The following is a 16,026-nucleotide window of genomic DNA, read 5'->3' as shown; positions in this document are numbered from 1 at the left end:
CCGGAGCAGCCAACGCTAGGAGTAGCTGTAGTCATCATCGGAGGCGCACTGATTAGCTGCATGATTCAGATAAATGATGTATAACCATGTAGCACTTCATTTCTGTACAGTTTCTGTTTGAGACAAATGCCTCTTGGAATGTTCAAAACAATCCAAGCAGTTTGGGGATCCATCAGATGATGGTTAAGAGTGGACATGTGTCTAACTCAAGGCCCAGGAGCTAAGTCAAGGCCAGCAAGTCATTTTACGTGCCTACAAGAGCTTTAAATATGTGTATTTCTTCAGAATTAAACTCATTAGTGGATTCAATTTGATAACCCCCAACCAGTCAGAGATGATCAACTGAGATTTTCGCCCACAGATGTTTAGCGTTTCTGCCTCATGCCCAATTGAGTTCAACACCCAGCCTTAATACCACGAACAAGATTTGTCCGACTACCGCAACATAACAAACATGGCATCTCAGAGGAGGTTTCTCTCATTCCTTGAGAAAGAAGAGAACATCCAGATTCAGAATTTAGTGGCAAAACAGATCAAATTATCAGATGGAATCTTGTCAATATGAAATCTTTAAATCAAGTTAAAAAATAAATAAACATTTGAGGTGTTCAGGCATCTCTTATTCTATACCTTGTATATAATTATAGGATGCCTGTGTTCAAGTCATTTACAATAGTTTGGTCATACAAACCTGGCAACATGTAAATGAAGTTTAGGTAAGAATCTAAAATTCATTTTCTGGCGATATTGTTAGGGAAAAGCCTTTTTTTGAAGACAGTGGTATCCATTTCATATTGTTCAAAGGCAGGGTCAACTCATCACCATTTCACATCCATTTTTAACTCTCTGGTTCAAAGTCTGCCTGTGTTGCGACTATCCCATCTGAAATTCTGAAAATATGGATCACCAAAAAGACAATTGCAGAGCTTGAAGTTACCAGATATTTCATCCATGCTATATGTCTCGTACTGTAGCATGTTTGACAATAAAGTTACCTTACCTTACCTTACCTTACCTTACCTTTGGTTGCAAAGCAACAGATGCAACAGAACATACTTCTTACCACAGTTTCATAGATCACCACCCTGTTAATTCGTTATTCATAATAATCTTTGATACATTCCCCTTACCTCATGTTGACAGGTTTTACCATAAAATTACACACAAAATTTCACTGGTCCATGCCACAGGGTTAGAGACTCAGCTCAGACAGGAATCTATAGTGCAAATAATTACAAGGAGAAATTATGTTTCTGTAATATTGTGCCATTCATGTGGTGTTTCCGGTGACAGAAAAGCTTAATCTCTCTCCCATCTTTTCACTCCCAAACTCCCACACTGTGCTGATTCCAGCAGGGCTAGTTCTCTAGAGTTTTCACACAGTAAACAATTATCTGTCTAGCCCAAAGCCAGCAGCGGCCCTGCCCCACACCCACCTCTGTCTTTTTTTTTTTTACCCCCCCTCTCATCTTTTCTCTGCTTTTCCCTGACAGTGTCTTAAATAGAATGTTAATTTTGACTGGAGGATTTCAAAGCCGAAGCAGAGCCTTTTCATCTTAGTGTGCACCGCAAGTTCACCAATACAAAGTCACTCTGCTCTTCAAAAAGGAAGTTTTTTTTCCCCCTTCCTGCCTATTTTTTGCCTCTATTTCCTCTTTTTCTTTGTACTTTCTCTTCTCTCTGTCTTTTTTCTTGTCTCAAAAATACGCAAGACATGAATCTCTGGGAAAGCTGTTTTTCAAGGAGAATGTTACAGCTTGGTCTGAGTCCTCAGTGTTTATATTACATTTTTATAAGACGTTTTCTGTGTGGTGCCTACTCCAACTATGCTGATGCATTCGTGAAATCATTAGATGAATGGAATATAACTTCCTAAATCTAAAAAGTCATGTGTTGTCTTTTATCTCATTCCACTATTTAATTGTTTTCCCTTGTGTTTACACAGGTTGTCGCAGAACTACAAAACTCCATCTGTGAATCTAAAGAGGAATCTATCAGGGTGCAGGAGACAATGAAGCAGCGACTGGAGGACGCCCACATCCGCTGGGATCAGGAGAGAGCAGAATTAATCCAGAGGGCTGATCAGGCTTATCAGGTCGGTGTGTCGACATACATTTCACAATAACTTGGTGTTGATTTCCTTGAAATTCCATATGAAGTTCAACTGATTCCTCAAACATATATGTCTCTTATGTACCAGTGTAAAGCACATGACACGAACAAAGAAACGTTTTTGCATTTTAATACGTTGTCTAAAAATGCAATATTTACATTGCACATTGACTTTGGTTTTTCAGTTTTCTAACCAACTACTGTACTTTAGGTTTCTCTTTCATGCTGCCGCCTGCCATAGAACCCAGACTAAAACGCAGTATGAGATGATTGGGTGGGGCCCACTAAATAAAGAGTTGTTGTGTCTGGGAGTGCAACATTTTTCCAAACATAACCATGTCCGACTGTGGTTACAGCTGCCTCATATAGTAAGGAAGCCAGTCTGTAAGTCTGTGTCGAGAGCCGCTTTTCTTTTTAGGCCCTTAGATCCTGCCCACTGTACGCTTAGTTATACGTCTCTTTGACCAAAGCCACCAATTTTCGTACATTTTTGCACAACGAGACATTGTGAAATATTGTCATGGCAATATTGCTTGCACATATTGAAGAAAACATTTATGTCATACTTGAAAAAAAATACACAAACTTGCCATTCATGAAGCTTTGAAAGCAGAAACCACAGTTTATACAGTTTTAATTTTTATATAGAGCAAGACGTACATATAAAAATAAAATGCAATTCAAGCACTTTTAAAAAACAGCTATGCATGTTCTATTTAGCTAACACAACACTCAATTTAAGATATGAGTTTATAGCATAGAGGCCATAACAACTGCAGAGTTTGGGAACGTGAAAGTACTTTTTAAATTGGAGAGGTGAGACATTTTTCATGGTAAAACTGTAGAGTGGAATAAAAGGATAAGTTTAAATGTCAGCTTTAGTGGTATTTTTACATAAATTGTGGACAATATTATAAGAAAATATATTGATATCTTGTTGGTATTTGCATCAGAATAATTAAAAATGTTACTGCATGTTTCGTCTTCATATGTTGTCTTCGCATTTCATCATGTAGGTTGCGCAGTTGTTGGACTTGTGCAATGCTAAAGTACGCAGTGCATCATTCAGGTCAAAAATTAAGTCTAACAGGACTTCCCTGAATCTTCATTCTCGATATTGGATTCTAGAATTAATCTTTCAAGTCAAAGGTTGGTTGGAATTGTTTTTATGTGGCAACGCATTTCACCATATGTTGTGACACGTAAAACGTGGGAATTATGAAAAAGCAGAAGTATGAAGGCAAATAATCTCCATTCCATTGATCTCTCCGAGATACAATCTTATTTATGTAATGTCTGTCATTATGCAAGAATCAAACACAAGCAAATATGTACAACTACCTTACTACTCAAGAACATCTGGAGGTTAGAGGTTGACTCCATGAAAATGGGCTTAAGAATGAAGTGATAAATAGTTATTGTACGTGAAAGCTGCAGGAGAGAAGCGTTCGTTTGCACACAATGATGGGTGGGCAATGAAAGGATTCAGGAAGTATGAGGATTTAGATGGCAAACAAAAAGGCAAGAAAGGAGCAAAGAGAAAAGAAAGTAGTGGCGGAGAGCTGTCAATGAGCCATCGCGGGGAGTGTGTCGCCTGCTGACATGGTTTCCATGCTGCTCACTTCAAAGAGTCCCGGATTATGACGAGAGCGCAGGGCTTCAGACAATGGGAGGGAAAGAAAATAACATCAAAGTTAGCCGCACATTTGAATCGGGATAATCCCAAAACAGTTGTTCAGAATGCATGCTGCACAGGATCAGACGTCCTTTTTTCTTTGCCAGACTCATCCTGCCGTTTTTAGCCCAAATTTAGCTCGCTCTGTAGCTCCACTGTACTTTTGACTTCTTAAATGTGGTTGTTAACTGCAGAAACCGTTTTATCTCATAAAGTGCTTTTTCTTTTTAGAACACCAGTTACATATTCCTTTTGTTTGTGAAGCATTGAAGACAGGAGATCGTCCTTTGTGTTGTGTGTATACCCAATTAAATCTGTCTTTGCAAGGGTTGTGTAGCCTTTATTTTGGAAGATAAACAGGAAGTCAGTTTGGTGGCAAACAGCTGTGCTTCCTCAAACATGCTTGATTGTCTAGAAGTTCTTGCATATTGAAGCCTCAAGGAAGAAGTCTAGAGGCAACTCCGGGTTTGGACTGAACCAGTTGCAGTCATCTTCTGGATAAATGCCTGCTATAAACATACTTTATGAGAGCACCATTTCTTAACTTATTGCTGTGTAATAATTTAATTAGCATATGTATATGATATGAATCATGTGAGGAGAGAGATAGAGAGAGAGAAAGTGCATGCCTGCTGATTTGTGCAGCTGCCAATAGTGACACAACCCAAACTGATATTACCCTGCCAAGTGAAGGTATAAAGAAACACATTGAATCTCTCTTCACTTTTCACATAGGCCATCTTTCCAACCCGCTATCTTTGAAACAGTTTTTTTTCTCACACTTTTCTCCTGCATGTCTACAAACACACACAGAAGCACACATGCTCACCTCGCCATGCCAAAAGGGAGAGATGGCTGGTGAATAAACAATGGCACTCCGCCCAGAGTGTCACCCGCCTGGGCCTTTGATCAGCACCGCTGTTCCCGCTCCCCACAGCAGCGCTTCCTGTCTCTCTCCAGAGGGATGCCATGTGCACGCACACGCGCAAATAAATACACACACAGTGTTCATTTCTGCACACACGTATTTCCATTTTTGTCTCACAAAGTCTTTCTGCCCCTCAATTTCAAATGTCTTTTCACACACAAAATAAAAACATTACTCAATTTAACAGAATAGCATGAGCAGACAGTTTACAGTCCAGTTGTGGAGGCATTTTTGTTATGATAAGTTCTAGCATGTCATGTTCAGTGAATTCCAATCGGACATGATGTGCTCATGAGCAGTTTCAGGCTCTATTCGTTGAACATGAGTGTTTATTTCTCCAGCTCAGATCACTGTTGCTGACCTTCTGCTTTTCTTTGGAAGTTAATTTTTGCAAGTGCACGTTTCAAAAAGTGTTGGCAGATTGATGGTCTTTGTAGAATTCTTGGCAGACTAGCATATCAGAGAAGCTGGACGTGCTGGAGAAGATAGCGCTTCAACATAGGAAACAGACTAGCGTACCACTGTAGACAAACATTCAAGTGACATAAATTATGTTGTGTTTTTATTGCATGTCTTGATTGTGTTATGATCTTTGAGTCAACATGCTGATATGATTATTCCAAGCACACATTTCAATCAGCCTCGAAAATGTCATTTTCATCATTCTTTGATTCTCTTTCACAACAGCTGAAAGTCACACAGAGTTCCAACATGACACGTTCCGTTGGCCTTATGGGCATAGCTCAGTCCTAACATGTTTTCATCACAGCAGCAATTGTTGACGAAGCCTCTAAAACTGACTATTACAATAGGGGTAAATTCTAGTTTGGGCTCTGACATGTTTCCCCTTCACTTCCAAAACAACTCCAGTATAAAGTGCCAAGAAACATCAAAGTTCTGAAGACAGGCCGACGCTTTTAACTCTCAGCGGTATGTTTGAAGAGGCAGGCCACGTTAACGTGCCCGAGCAGGTCTTTTTTAATTCCTCCATACAGGTAGACGCTCAAGTCAGAGTTTCTCTTTAACACCTCAGGACGGAGGCTTCTCCCCTCACCCCCCTCCTCCTGCAGTTGCTGTCTCACATTTTTACTTTTCCCACAGTCTTTTGATAAAAGTGCAGATAAAAGAAAGTCTGTTCTCATCTCTCTGGCCATCCATCTCTCCTTGAGGTTAGCACCTCTTTTATTATTTACCATAAGATCAGTAGACGTACACACTGCCTTGTTCTAAGTGTGTGCATTCCACATACTGTGCCTTTGTTTATGTATGTCTGTGCACTTCGTGCCCCTTGTGTATGTGTCTGTTCCTTTTTTTTGTACGTGTGTGTGTGGCTGGAGGCGGTGCACTGTGAGGTTTCTGCTGCTGTCTGAAGTCGTCCAGCCTCAGTGTCATTAGAGGATCTCTTTAATCCCGACTTTGGGAGAAACTTCTGACAGCACGCTGCAAATAGAAGGCTCCGCCGCACATGAAGAGCAGCTCAGCTCCTAACAAAACACAAAGTTTAAAGAGGCCCCTGGCCTTTTTTCCTCCTCCCACCATTCCCTCTGGTCTTTATTCTTTGCTTTTTTTCCTTGCCCTGTGTTGCTTTTTACTTCACCCTAGGGAAACATGCTCTCCTTATCTGCACAGGAAGACCACCCAGGAAAGATGACTCAGGCATCAATGTGTCTATAGACTTGTGTGTGAACACAACAGAGAAAATGCACACTCATTTTACAGACTTTAGCACTCGCATTTTGAAGAACTTCTGCTGTTAATATTAATGCAGGCCCATACCTGCCTGCTTCTCTACGAGCAGTGTGTTTGTGTGAGCGAGCGCTCGTGTGCCTCACTAATCCTTTGAGCCAAAAGTTTGGAATGAAAGCCAGATGTAGAGTACAGGCAGGAAGGTGAGAGAGGCTGTACAGCAGGTAACAGCACTGCTGGGTATCTCTGTACTTCATCCACATGTGTCTCTGCTTCACACTTCCTCTTCGTCATTTTGTCATCCATTATCTCCCAGATAGTGAGTTACAATAGCATCACACAATGCATTGTTTTCAGAAACGCTTAGTAAATTCAGTTGTGCTACATTCATGTCATGTTATTAAGTTAGTAATAAGTAATATAGTGGTAATTAGTGGGATTGCATCCATCAAATGTCTGTCTAAAAATGTGTATTTTACATTGGAATTCATTGCCTAGCAACACATATGTAAATCTCTTTCTCTCTCTCTCTCTCTCTCTCTCTCTCTCTCTATATATATATATATATATATATATATATATATATATATATATATATATAATTATTTTTTTTTTACTGCCAATGCTTCTATTAATGTGATGTTGTCTCTATATCAGTAACCTTCAGTAAACTCAGGTGTCCATCTTTGCGAAAGGATAGATTTGCTGTCATTATTTTTCCAACAAAAATGTTTCGCTTCTCAGAGTCTGTTGCTGAGCAGTGGTTTAGCTTGTTTCTAGACAGAAACTAAAATGATAGAATAATGATCGCAAACATTGCCTTCAGTTAAAATTTAGGTTTTCATTTATGGTTTTCATGAACAGTGTTCTTATCCGGCTTGTGGCTCATGACTTCACCAAATAAAAACCGACCTATTAGTATATTTGCTGTACTGCGGTCAACTACTCTAGTCTTTATGTGTTTATTTTTGCTTGACTCAGCTTCATTTTATAGATGTAAATCACTCTTAAATCTGAAATAATTTTAGTTTTAGTTCCCTGAATTAATTATGGTTAAGTTATAGTCATTCAGTTTATCCCAGATATAAATAGACCTAAAGCTTTCTATTTTATGTCTCCCTGGAGTGAATGTAAAACTCAGTACGATTGTAACAGCTAGCTAGCTTACCATGCACTTTATCTGCTCAAGATTACATGACTTAGTGTCAAATTTGTGGTCTGATTAAAACCATAGGCTCTCAGATGTAGCTGTAATGAGCTTCCATCCCTCCTCAAAAATCACATCCCTTAGATCCATTTTTGATGTTTGACGATTTCCTTCGCTTATCTGATTTGAGCCCACATGATGGAAGAGAGACAAACATTTAAATTCTCTCTGAACCAGTGGGATCTGGGCTTTCGTAGAAAAGATGTTAAAGGTTGAACATGTGGTTGTTTGGCAGCTTCAGTATCAAAGTAATGTGTAGTCTAAAAATGACTGTCCAAAGGAACCAGAAAGCAATTGTATCATCGGCTCAACTGTAAAAAAGGTTTTATCACCAATAATCAAAACAGAATGATGAAACAGAGTGCAAGGGGTCTGTAGATGTGGGCAGTGATGAGAGGGAGTCGTGACTCGCTGTCGAAACCCACAGATTAACAAGATCAACACTTTTAAATACGGCAGGCACTGATCATGTCAGACATAAATTGTTCAAGTCTGTTGATGTATAAATCCGTCTCCCAGAGGCTTAAATTAGCCTACACAGTGAAGTGAAGCAGCTAAGTGGAGTGAGTTTGATGTTGCTAATCACAATAATAAACCTTCCTTGTTATTTGTGCTCATTTGCACAACAGCTAAGGAGCAAATTGAGGCCCAAACCCAACTGTTTTGTCAACTTATTATAAGCGCAGCTCAGAGCAAGTTACTTCCCTAAAGTTTGTCTTGACCCCAGAGCCCAGAATCACACATGAATGTGTGATTTACGGCTCCACAAAGCTTGAAGATTAGACGGCCATGACGGAATGACACCTGGCCTCCTCACTCATTTGTGGTGGTGAAAGACACTCATCGTACTGGTGTTGTCGACTGTCTCACACACACACTGGCGCGTCTTGAAATCTTGTGTAGTTGAATGTGTTTGCTCGCCCACTCGCAGATGTAACGCGGCGGATCCTCCCGAGATGAAGTCCTATGTAGCATCTGACTTTGTGTTTACGAGAAGAAGAGCACAACATCTGTGAAACATGCAAACATCTGTCTCATTTTATCTCAAGGCCAAGAGCTGGGGAGGCAAACTTCAGCTTTGTGTTGCACAATACGCCCAGAATGTTTTCTTGCTAGTCATTATTTCAGACCAGTGTGAGCCTGATGACCGGGATCAAAATGATTAACTAATTTAACACTGTGGAATTCATCATTGAGGCAAATGTTTTTCTGCTTTTATGTTGCTGACGTTCTGCAGAACACCCTGAGGCCAGCCCTCCTGTGTATGATGTTTTCCATATGCTTCCACCCTTTTTTCTTCCTTCAGTATTTAAGGAATAACATGACACACTTTGTTAAACACAATCCTACTTGTTACCATTTATGCTGTAAATGAAAAGATAGCTTTTTGTTCACTATCTGCCTACTGACAAGCGGTTCTCTCCTCCTTCCTCCAGGCTCTGCAGGAAAAAGTGGGAAGTCTTGAGAGGCAGTTGAGTCTCTCAGAGAACAAGCTGCTTAGGAAAGAGCTTGAAACTGAAGAGAAGGTAATAACATGCTCTTTCCCGTTTCTCATCTTCTTCTCAGTTACAATCGGAGCGTGGTCGTGACTCAGAATTTCACCAAGATTGTTGCATCACTCTGTGGTGTTTTGGCAGCTGTCAACATGTCTGTCATTTATGTCATAAAAACATCACCTCTATTTCGCATAAATATCTTTCCACAGTTTATTTTGACGGAATATGTGGAATACTTCTTTATGTGAGTTCACGTTAGCGGGCTATATTTAGATACATGATATCTGTGAGGGCATGAAATGAGTTGCTCCCTCATGTAATCATAGCATTGCCTTTTTTTCCAGATGACACCAGCGTTGTTGATTAAACATTTCACCATTTCACATTTACTTTCGACATGATTCCTGAGACATTTCTCAAATTCTTTGAAAATTTGGCTTCAAGAGGCTGTGCCTAAGGCCAGGAATGCCACCTCTGCCTGTGTTCAGAGGAAAGTCTCTAGACTGACACACACACACACACACACACACACCATCTCTGCCCTGTAATCATTCTCTCTCTTTGACCTTGACACACACTGAGAAGAAAGCACTAATGACTAGACTGTCTCAGGATCTTTGTGTTCTGGTATGTTCACCAAAGACATTCATTCTCTCATGACTCTTTAGAACCACCCACTGACCCTTGTACACACTTCACACACTCATCACACACCTCAGTGTCCATCGGCTATAAAAGGGGTTCAGTGATGTTTAGAACCCTATGGTCAGAAACACACACAAATATTTGACAAACTTCCCTTTAGTCTGTGACACAGTTTTGTATGGAAATAATTAAATATACAAAACCAAAATACGCGGTTATATTCGTTGTTTGACGCAATTGTGATATTTGGGATCAAACCTCTACAAAATTATGACCAGTGTCAGGCTATCTGCATAAAAACATGTGGTGGTGGCAGTGGAGTACCTCTCAGGTTAGTCTTGGGAGGTAGCTCGTGAGGTCATTGTTTGAGGACAAATTGTCATTCTGCAGTTAATACAACTATTTGATGTTGTTCTGTTTTTGGGAGTCATGGAACAGTCTACAAAAACAGATTTAGGTATAAATCTGTGCAATAAATGTGATGCCAAAACCAGTTCACGATATTAAGGAAATCATATAAGTAGGTCATTCATTGTATGTTTTTGGTTAATAAAGGAGCTTTCATTCCATCGTCTCACAATAACAACCCTTCACTTTTGTATTCTGATAATTCGCACCACATGCAGCATTTCTTACTGTGCCACACATATGTTGCTTCAAAAATCTCAACTGTACAATAACAGCTGACAGTTTTGCTTCTCTGTCAAGGGTTTTCCTCCTCGTGTGAAAACATCGAAGTCCACTGGATATCACAGTTTTTCTGTGGCAGTAGAGTTTGGTTGAGAGGAATGATTTGAGGAATCAAATTCTTCAGACATCGAAATGCAGATGAGTTGAACTTGAGGTCTGAGCGCTCACTTGTTTTTCTGTGATGTTTTTGTGGAGGCATATTACATCAGCAGCTACCAATCTATCCTCTGGTTGTAACAGCCTCACCGAGATCTGAAGCATTTTTAAATATTCTTTTTAAATCCTCATTTTTTTGCTCTTGCGGGGAGACATTTGTGAATTCAAATCACTTCTTGGTGAACTCAAGTTAACTTTTTTTACCACTTAGATGGCTTTTGTCACATTTTTGCCCACCCCCCCCATAAAGCTAACCAATCCATCCCTGTCACATTTTGACTCACTTTATTAGCATTTTTCTACCTTCATTTAGTGTGACAAACCTGCCTGAAAATGTTGGAAGTGTGAAGGGCTTGTTCTTTTTGCTGGCAGCTGTCAAAAACGATGCTGCATGACTGTAGCAAACACACAAGGAACTCAAAACTATAATCTAAAGACTATATATAGATGAGATGCTGTCTTTTCAAGATGACTCTTCAAAACTATAGAATCGCGTTTCATCATAAACAAAGTCTCTTTTTAAAAGAGAAATTGAGATGACACCTAATTTTTTTTCAGATCAACAAAGTCATTACTAAACCTTTGAAAAAAGTGGCAGAGCGTTTTCCCTTGTGCGTTCCTCTCTCATCTGGAGTCCATCATTGACTAAAGACTCATGGAAGGTTTGATCAGTAGTTCTTTTCAAAAAGCACCAAACATCTGTTTTAATGGTGACGAGGCTTTAATGTGGAGGCAGTCACACTCCGCCTGCCACCTGCCAGAGAAAGAAATATGTCTTTGGTGTAAAAAAGGTGTTGAAAGTATGAAAATGTGGAAAAATAAGGATGTGAGCGAAGGGACTCTGAGATCCAAAGCGACAGAAGTAACACAGGGAACAGGGCACAGGGAATGAGTGACATGTTTTAAGTATGTTCTTAGTTTCAATTTTTGACGTTGTTGAGAGAAATAGCAGCTTTATTTTCTTACGGATTCAGGAAGAACTGCTACTGAATCGAACCTATCATCCGCAAGCTGCTGCTTCCTCCCACACACATAGCTGGAATAGTTTGACGTGCTGTGGAAATATAGAAATGCTAATTCTTTGTATTGCTCATGTGAAGCATCCTGGGGAAAAAAACATACCGACCTCGAAATTTATAGGATGTATATGTTCTTTTATGTTCTTCTGCATTCTGTATATGAATATAGTAATGTGTTTTGAAGGACACAAAAGCTACTCTTCCATTTACATCTCCCAGCAATGACATTGTCGATCATTCCTACTGAAGTCCAAGCTATTTAAGCTTTGCAGGAGTGAATGAACACTATTGTGTGTGGGTCATTAAGAAGTGTTATGTTCAAGTCCGGTTTTGGCTGATATCTAGCTTGACTTTGCTATTATATATGAGAAAAGAAAATGGGAATTTATGGCAAATGTCCAGGCTTTGTGTTTGAAACACTTCTAATGCTGATACTAGTATTTGAGTGTGAATATGTGTCTTTTTTCATGTCCTTTATTCACACCGACTGAAATAAAAAACATAGAGTGCTGCTCTTTGCTGTTGGATTTCCAGCCCAATATTATTGGTCCAACACATAAATTAAAATTTGGCAAAGTTGTGGCAGGCTAATCTTCTACACGCTGTGCCGGGACAAAGTGAGCCGCTTCATGTCGGGATCATTTATACAGCGGGTTCCTTTGAACTGCTTCCCAATCCCTTTCATTGTGCCCAAGAAGATTAATTAGCCAAAGCCAGAACAATCAGTTAAATCCACAACAGGAAAATTATTTCAGGAAAACCAATTTTTGCCCCCCTCCCTCTACCCGTGCTCGTGCTCTGTTTATTTGAAAGGCTGGCTTGATGAGAGGTTGGGGTCTCTGACAGTGTGATGCAGTTGATTTGTCTAAATGTTTAAAGCTCTTCACAATCAAAATGGCTGTTGCTTATTATAAATGTTTACGCAGAAGTCGAAAATGTACACACGTTTCAACCAAAGGCGCCGGCCTTCTTGGTGCTTAAGCACCCATGAAAAAGGTCAAGCACTGTCTGTGTGGGTCCTCAAAGGTCGAGGTCATCATGTGTCAAGATGTTTACAGCACTTCTCCCACAAGGTTCATTTTATCTCTAAAGATAAATTTGACTAGCATTGTAATTTTTTTGGCCAATTGCCTGCTACAGTTACATTAAAATGACCTTTTTGAGTAATATTTTGATTAGGCTAGATGTATAATCTATTGATGTTCCTCGCCTATCTGCACCTTTTACATTCAGCGTTTTGTTGGGCAATTATCGGTCTTGAACTCCGCATCGAGGCCATAATGATCATGAGTCCATACATTTTTCTTCAATTTGTGTTCCTTTTTCCAGTGTCATGTCCTGCCATGTGGTTGTTTGATGTGAAACAGTACTGATATAAACATTCTAGAAGGTCTCTCAGTTACGATCTATTTGCATTCTATACATCTACGTGTCCATCCATATGACTGTCTGTGTGTTTGTGGGTAAAACTACGGGGGCCGTGCCAGCCCAGCCCTTCTAACTTCTATAATCAGACCTCGGTTTACTGCAGTGTAATTTAGATCGGGACAGATTTCCTCTCAGTTAGCGTAGATGCCACTCAGCTGCTGGTGCATTTGATGCAGCGTCAGTCTCCACCGTGCCCCCTCTTACTAAACCTGGTCGGGTCCAGCTTGTAAATGCTTTGTGCCGTCACCAGCTGTAGTCATCAGCTGCCAGTAGGGGGTGCATTGCAGTGCGAGTCATGCCGGGGCCCCCTGTGGAGATGAGAAGGAGCTGTGAAGTGAGGGAATACTCAGAATCCATAAATAAAGAGGGGATACCCTTTTTGTGCGCACACTGTGTGCACATGTCCAAGTGTGGATGACACACTACTTTTTATATACTGAAGTATAATTTACCAAATATTAACTATTTAAAACATGTGTTTCTGGATTTTCAGTTGTGCTATTTTGTTTGTGCCTCGTAGGTGACAATGGTGCATCAAGAATACGCTGAGAAGATGGAAGCTTTGATTCCAGCTGGGGTCCAAAATGAGTTGGAAAACACGATCACAGCCCTCAAATCTCAGGTGAGATAATAACGCAGAGAGAGATGCCTGTCTATGACCTAGAAGTCTAAAACATCTAGTGACAACATCAGCATTTTTCTATGGACGTCATTTTCCAGTCAGGGGGTGTTAGAAGTGGGATGGTATTGAAGAACGTGAGAAGCAGACCCACTATGCTTTTTGTTTTTGAAGGACTCAAGGGAATTAACTCCTGAAGGAACCCAAAAATGGTGATGTAGTAGGCATTAAAATGAGCTACAAATTTGGAGGGTAAACGTGCTATTCCCAAGGAAGACCAGGTCATAAGGCGAAGTTCAAGGCAAGAAACTGTGCAATTGATTTAGCAAGAAGCATTTTGTATATGGAGTAGCAGGAACAAATTTGTGGTTGTGATAAACTATTCTGTTTCGACTCGAACTTAGTTTTCCAGATCCAAAACTCCTTCCTCAGTCAGAGTTAGTTAGTTGGCGGTTAGTTTACAGAGAAAACCAACCGTGATGTTGCATCTGTGCACCCAACATGATTAAAAGGGAAACCGTGTGAAGCAGAAACTGATGTCATGATAATATCAAAAGAAATCCAAGATTTCCGTCTGGTTTCGGTGTGGCACTCAATCACAGACATTCTCTTTCATGGTGACTTCCAATCCTCTCCTCACCAGATCACCCAGTCATCCCGACCACAGTATTGTAGCCTTGTACTCTCTCTGAACCAGCGCTCAGAATTTCCCCGGATTCTTCCTGGCACCAATGTGCAATATGAAAATGGTTCTTTAGTTACAATGACTGGACCCTGGGCTACAATTTTAGGTGATTGGTTTCATAATAACCACTCTTAATGTTCGAACAGTCCAAACAATCTAATAGGATCATAAAGGCATAAAGATCTGATAGATATAATTCGTGACCAGAACGTTCTCTCCTCTCATTAAAGCTTGATTCGGTTTTACACATCAAAGGTCATTGTTCTTACCCGGGCCAAAGGAACGTGGAAAGGTTGTTGGTGCCAGATGAAATAGTGGGTCTTTCCTGAGGTCTCCCCACAGAATGCAGCCTCGGCTCCGGCACCAAACACCCCGAACAATGCAGATTCTTTCGGAGCCGTGATTATTCGGTCGGACTCTGTGTAAATGTAGATGTGGTTTATTTTAACTTTAGTTAAAGACACTTCATAAATAAACTCATGCTTTGAAGCTAAACAAAGGAGTAGTGCTGGCCTTTTTTGTGTTCTACCCTTGGCAAACATGCCTTATAATCTTTCCTCTGTCCCCATGTGCCTTAACCTCTCTGCCCTAATCTCATGACCCTCCACCCTGCTGTCTTGACCCCTAGACTCAACAATCAAGCCTTTCTTCCACTTTTTGAGACTTAACCGACACCCTCCACCTTCAAGCGCAGCCATCATACCTTCATATCTGCTCTATATGAATGTTTCTCTTGTTGTGTTGCAGGTCGATCGTCTTCAGCAGAGGAACTCAGTGCTGCAAGAGGAACTCGACGCAAGTCGCCAATAAGTAAATGGTCATTCTGGCTTCTTTATCAGTTATCCCAAATAATCCTGCATCATCTCATCTTTTACGCTGGTTTACCTTTCTGAAAAAATACATAGTAGGAGTAAAGTTTGTCTTGATTTGTTGAAGCTATTACGGACAGTGTTCAGACAGAAGTATAGAGGCTTCCTCAGTGAAGGCCCCGTGACTACACAATCTCCCCATTAGTACCGCTGATAAGAAGCTAAAGTAAGATCATGATCATGCACACAAACATCCAATGCCAGAGGACTCGTATTCAAAATGGACTTGCATGTCAAACTGAACACAAGTGGGAGACATTTGCTAAGATTTAAAGGTGTCCGTTAAAAAAGGACAGTCAGGGATGTTGAAGCATATAGTAAGGATGTTGCCTGATGTCGGCCCTGTGGAGGTTCTGTAAGCAGGTAGGCAACTGTGTTAAGGTAGACTGAGTCTTCATTTTTTTCATTCATCTCTATCCACCCTGGCTTTCCCTGAAATCATCAGGTCTTTCTATGTGCAGGTAGCATGACCACCGCTGCGCATGGAGACATCAGATGTAACCATTCCAGTGTCAGTATTTCCCACTCCTGAAATGTCATCGGAGTCATCACTTTAAGTTCTACGTTTTGTTGTTCATCATTCTGTTTATTTCATCGGCATGATTCACTTGTTGCCTTGTCTTGTTCAGAAACTGTTCTAATGAATTGTTCACAGCGAATGCACTATATTTAATAAAAAGATGTTCCTTTGTTCATGTTTGATGTTTTAGATTTGTTCATGTTTTAAGTTTTAGATTTTATCATCCACTATGATTATTATCGCAAACATTAGTGGGTCGCTGCCCTTGTGTGGCCACAACATGCCAGTAAC

At 40.3% G+C, this 16,026-nt stretch overlaps 1 protein-coding gene across 4 annotated transcripts in view; it reads left to right on the top strand.

Annotated features, from left to right (window-relative positions):
* cep112 (centrosomal protein 112) overlaps positions 1-16,026 on the top strand; it is a 62,005-nt gene extending 45,979 nt beyond the window's left edge. Inside the window, exons 23-27 of one of the 4 annotated variants that reach the window (XM_053852651.1) lie at positions 1,946-2,095; positions 9,045-9,134; positions 13,563-13,664; positions 15,094-15,163; positions 15,677-16,026. In XM_053852651.1, coding sequence (XP_053708626.1) covers positions 1,946-2,095; positions 9,045-9,134; positions 13,563-13,664; positions 15,094-15,156 — 405 coding nt within the window. In that variant the 3' untranslated portion in view covers positions 15,157-15,163; positions 15,677-16,026. The remainder of the gene's footprint in view (positions 1-1,945; positions 2,096-9,044; positions 9,135-13,562; positions 13,665-15,093; positions 15,164-15,676) is intronic. The other 3 variants (XM_053852650.1, XM_053852649.1, XM_053852652.1) reach the window with 3 other exon arrangements.

The sequence above is a fragment of the Synchiropus splendidus genome, chromosome 19 (assembly GCF_027744825.2).
Source record: "Synchiropus splendidus isolate RoL2022-P1 chromosome 19, RoL_Sspl_1.0, whole genome shotgun sequence".
Taxonomy (NCBI): domain Eukaryota; kingdom Metazoa; phylum Chordata; class Actinopteri; order Syngnathiformes; family Callionymidae; genus Synchiropus; species Synchiropus splendidus.
Note: the sequence above shows the minus strand (reverse complement) of the source record. Positions and strands in the feature narration are given on the sequence as shown.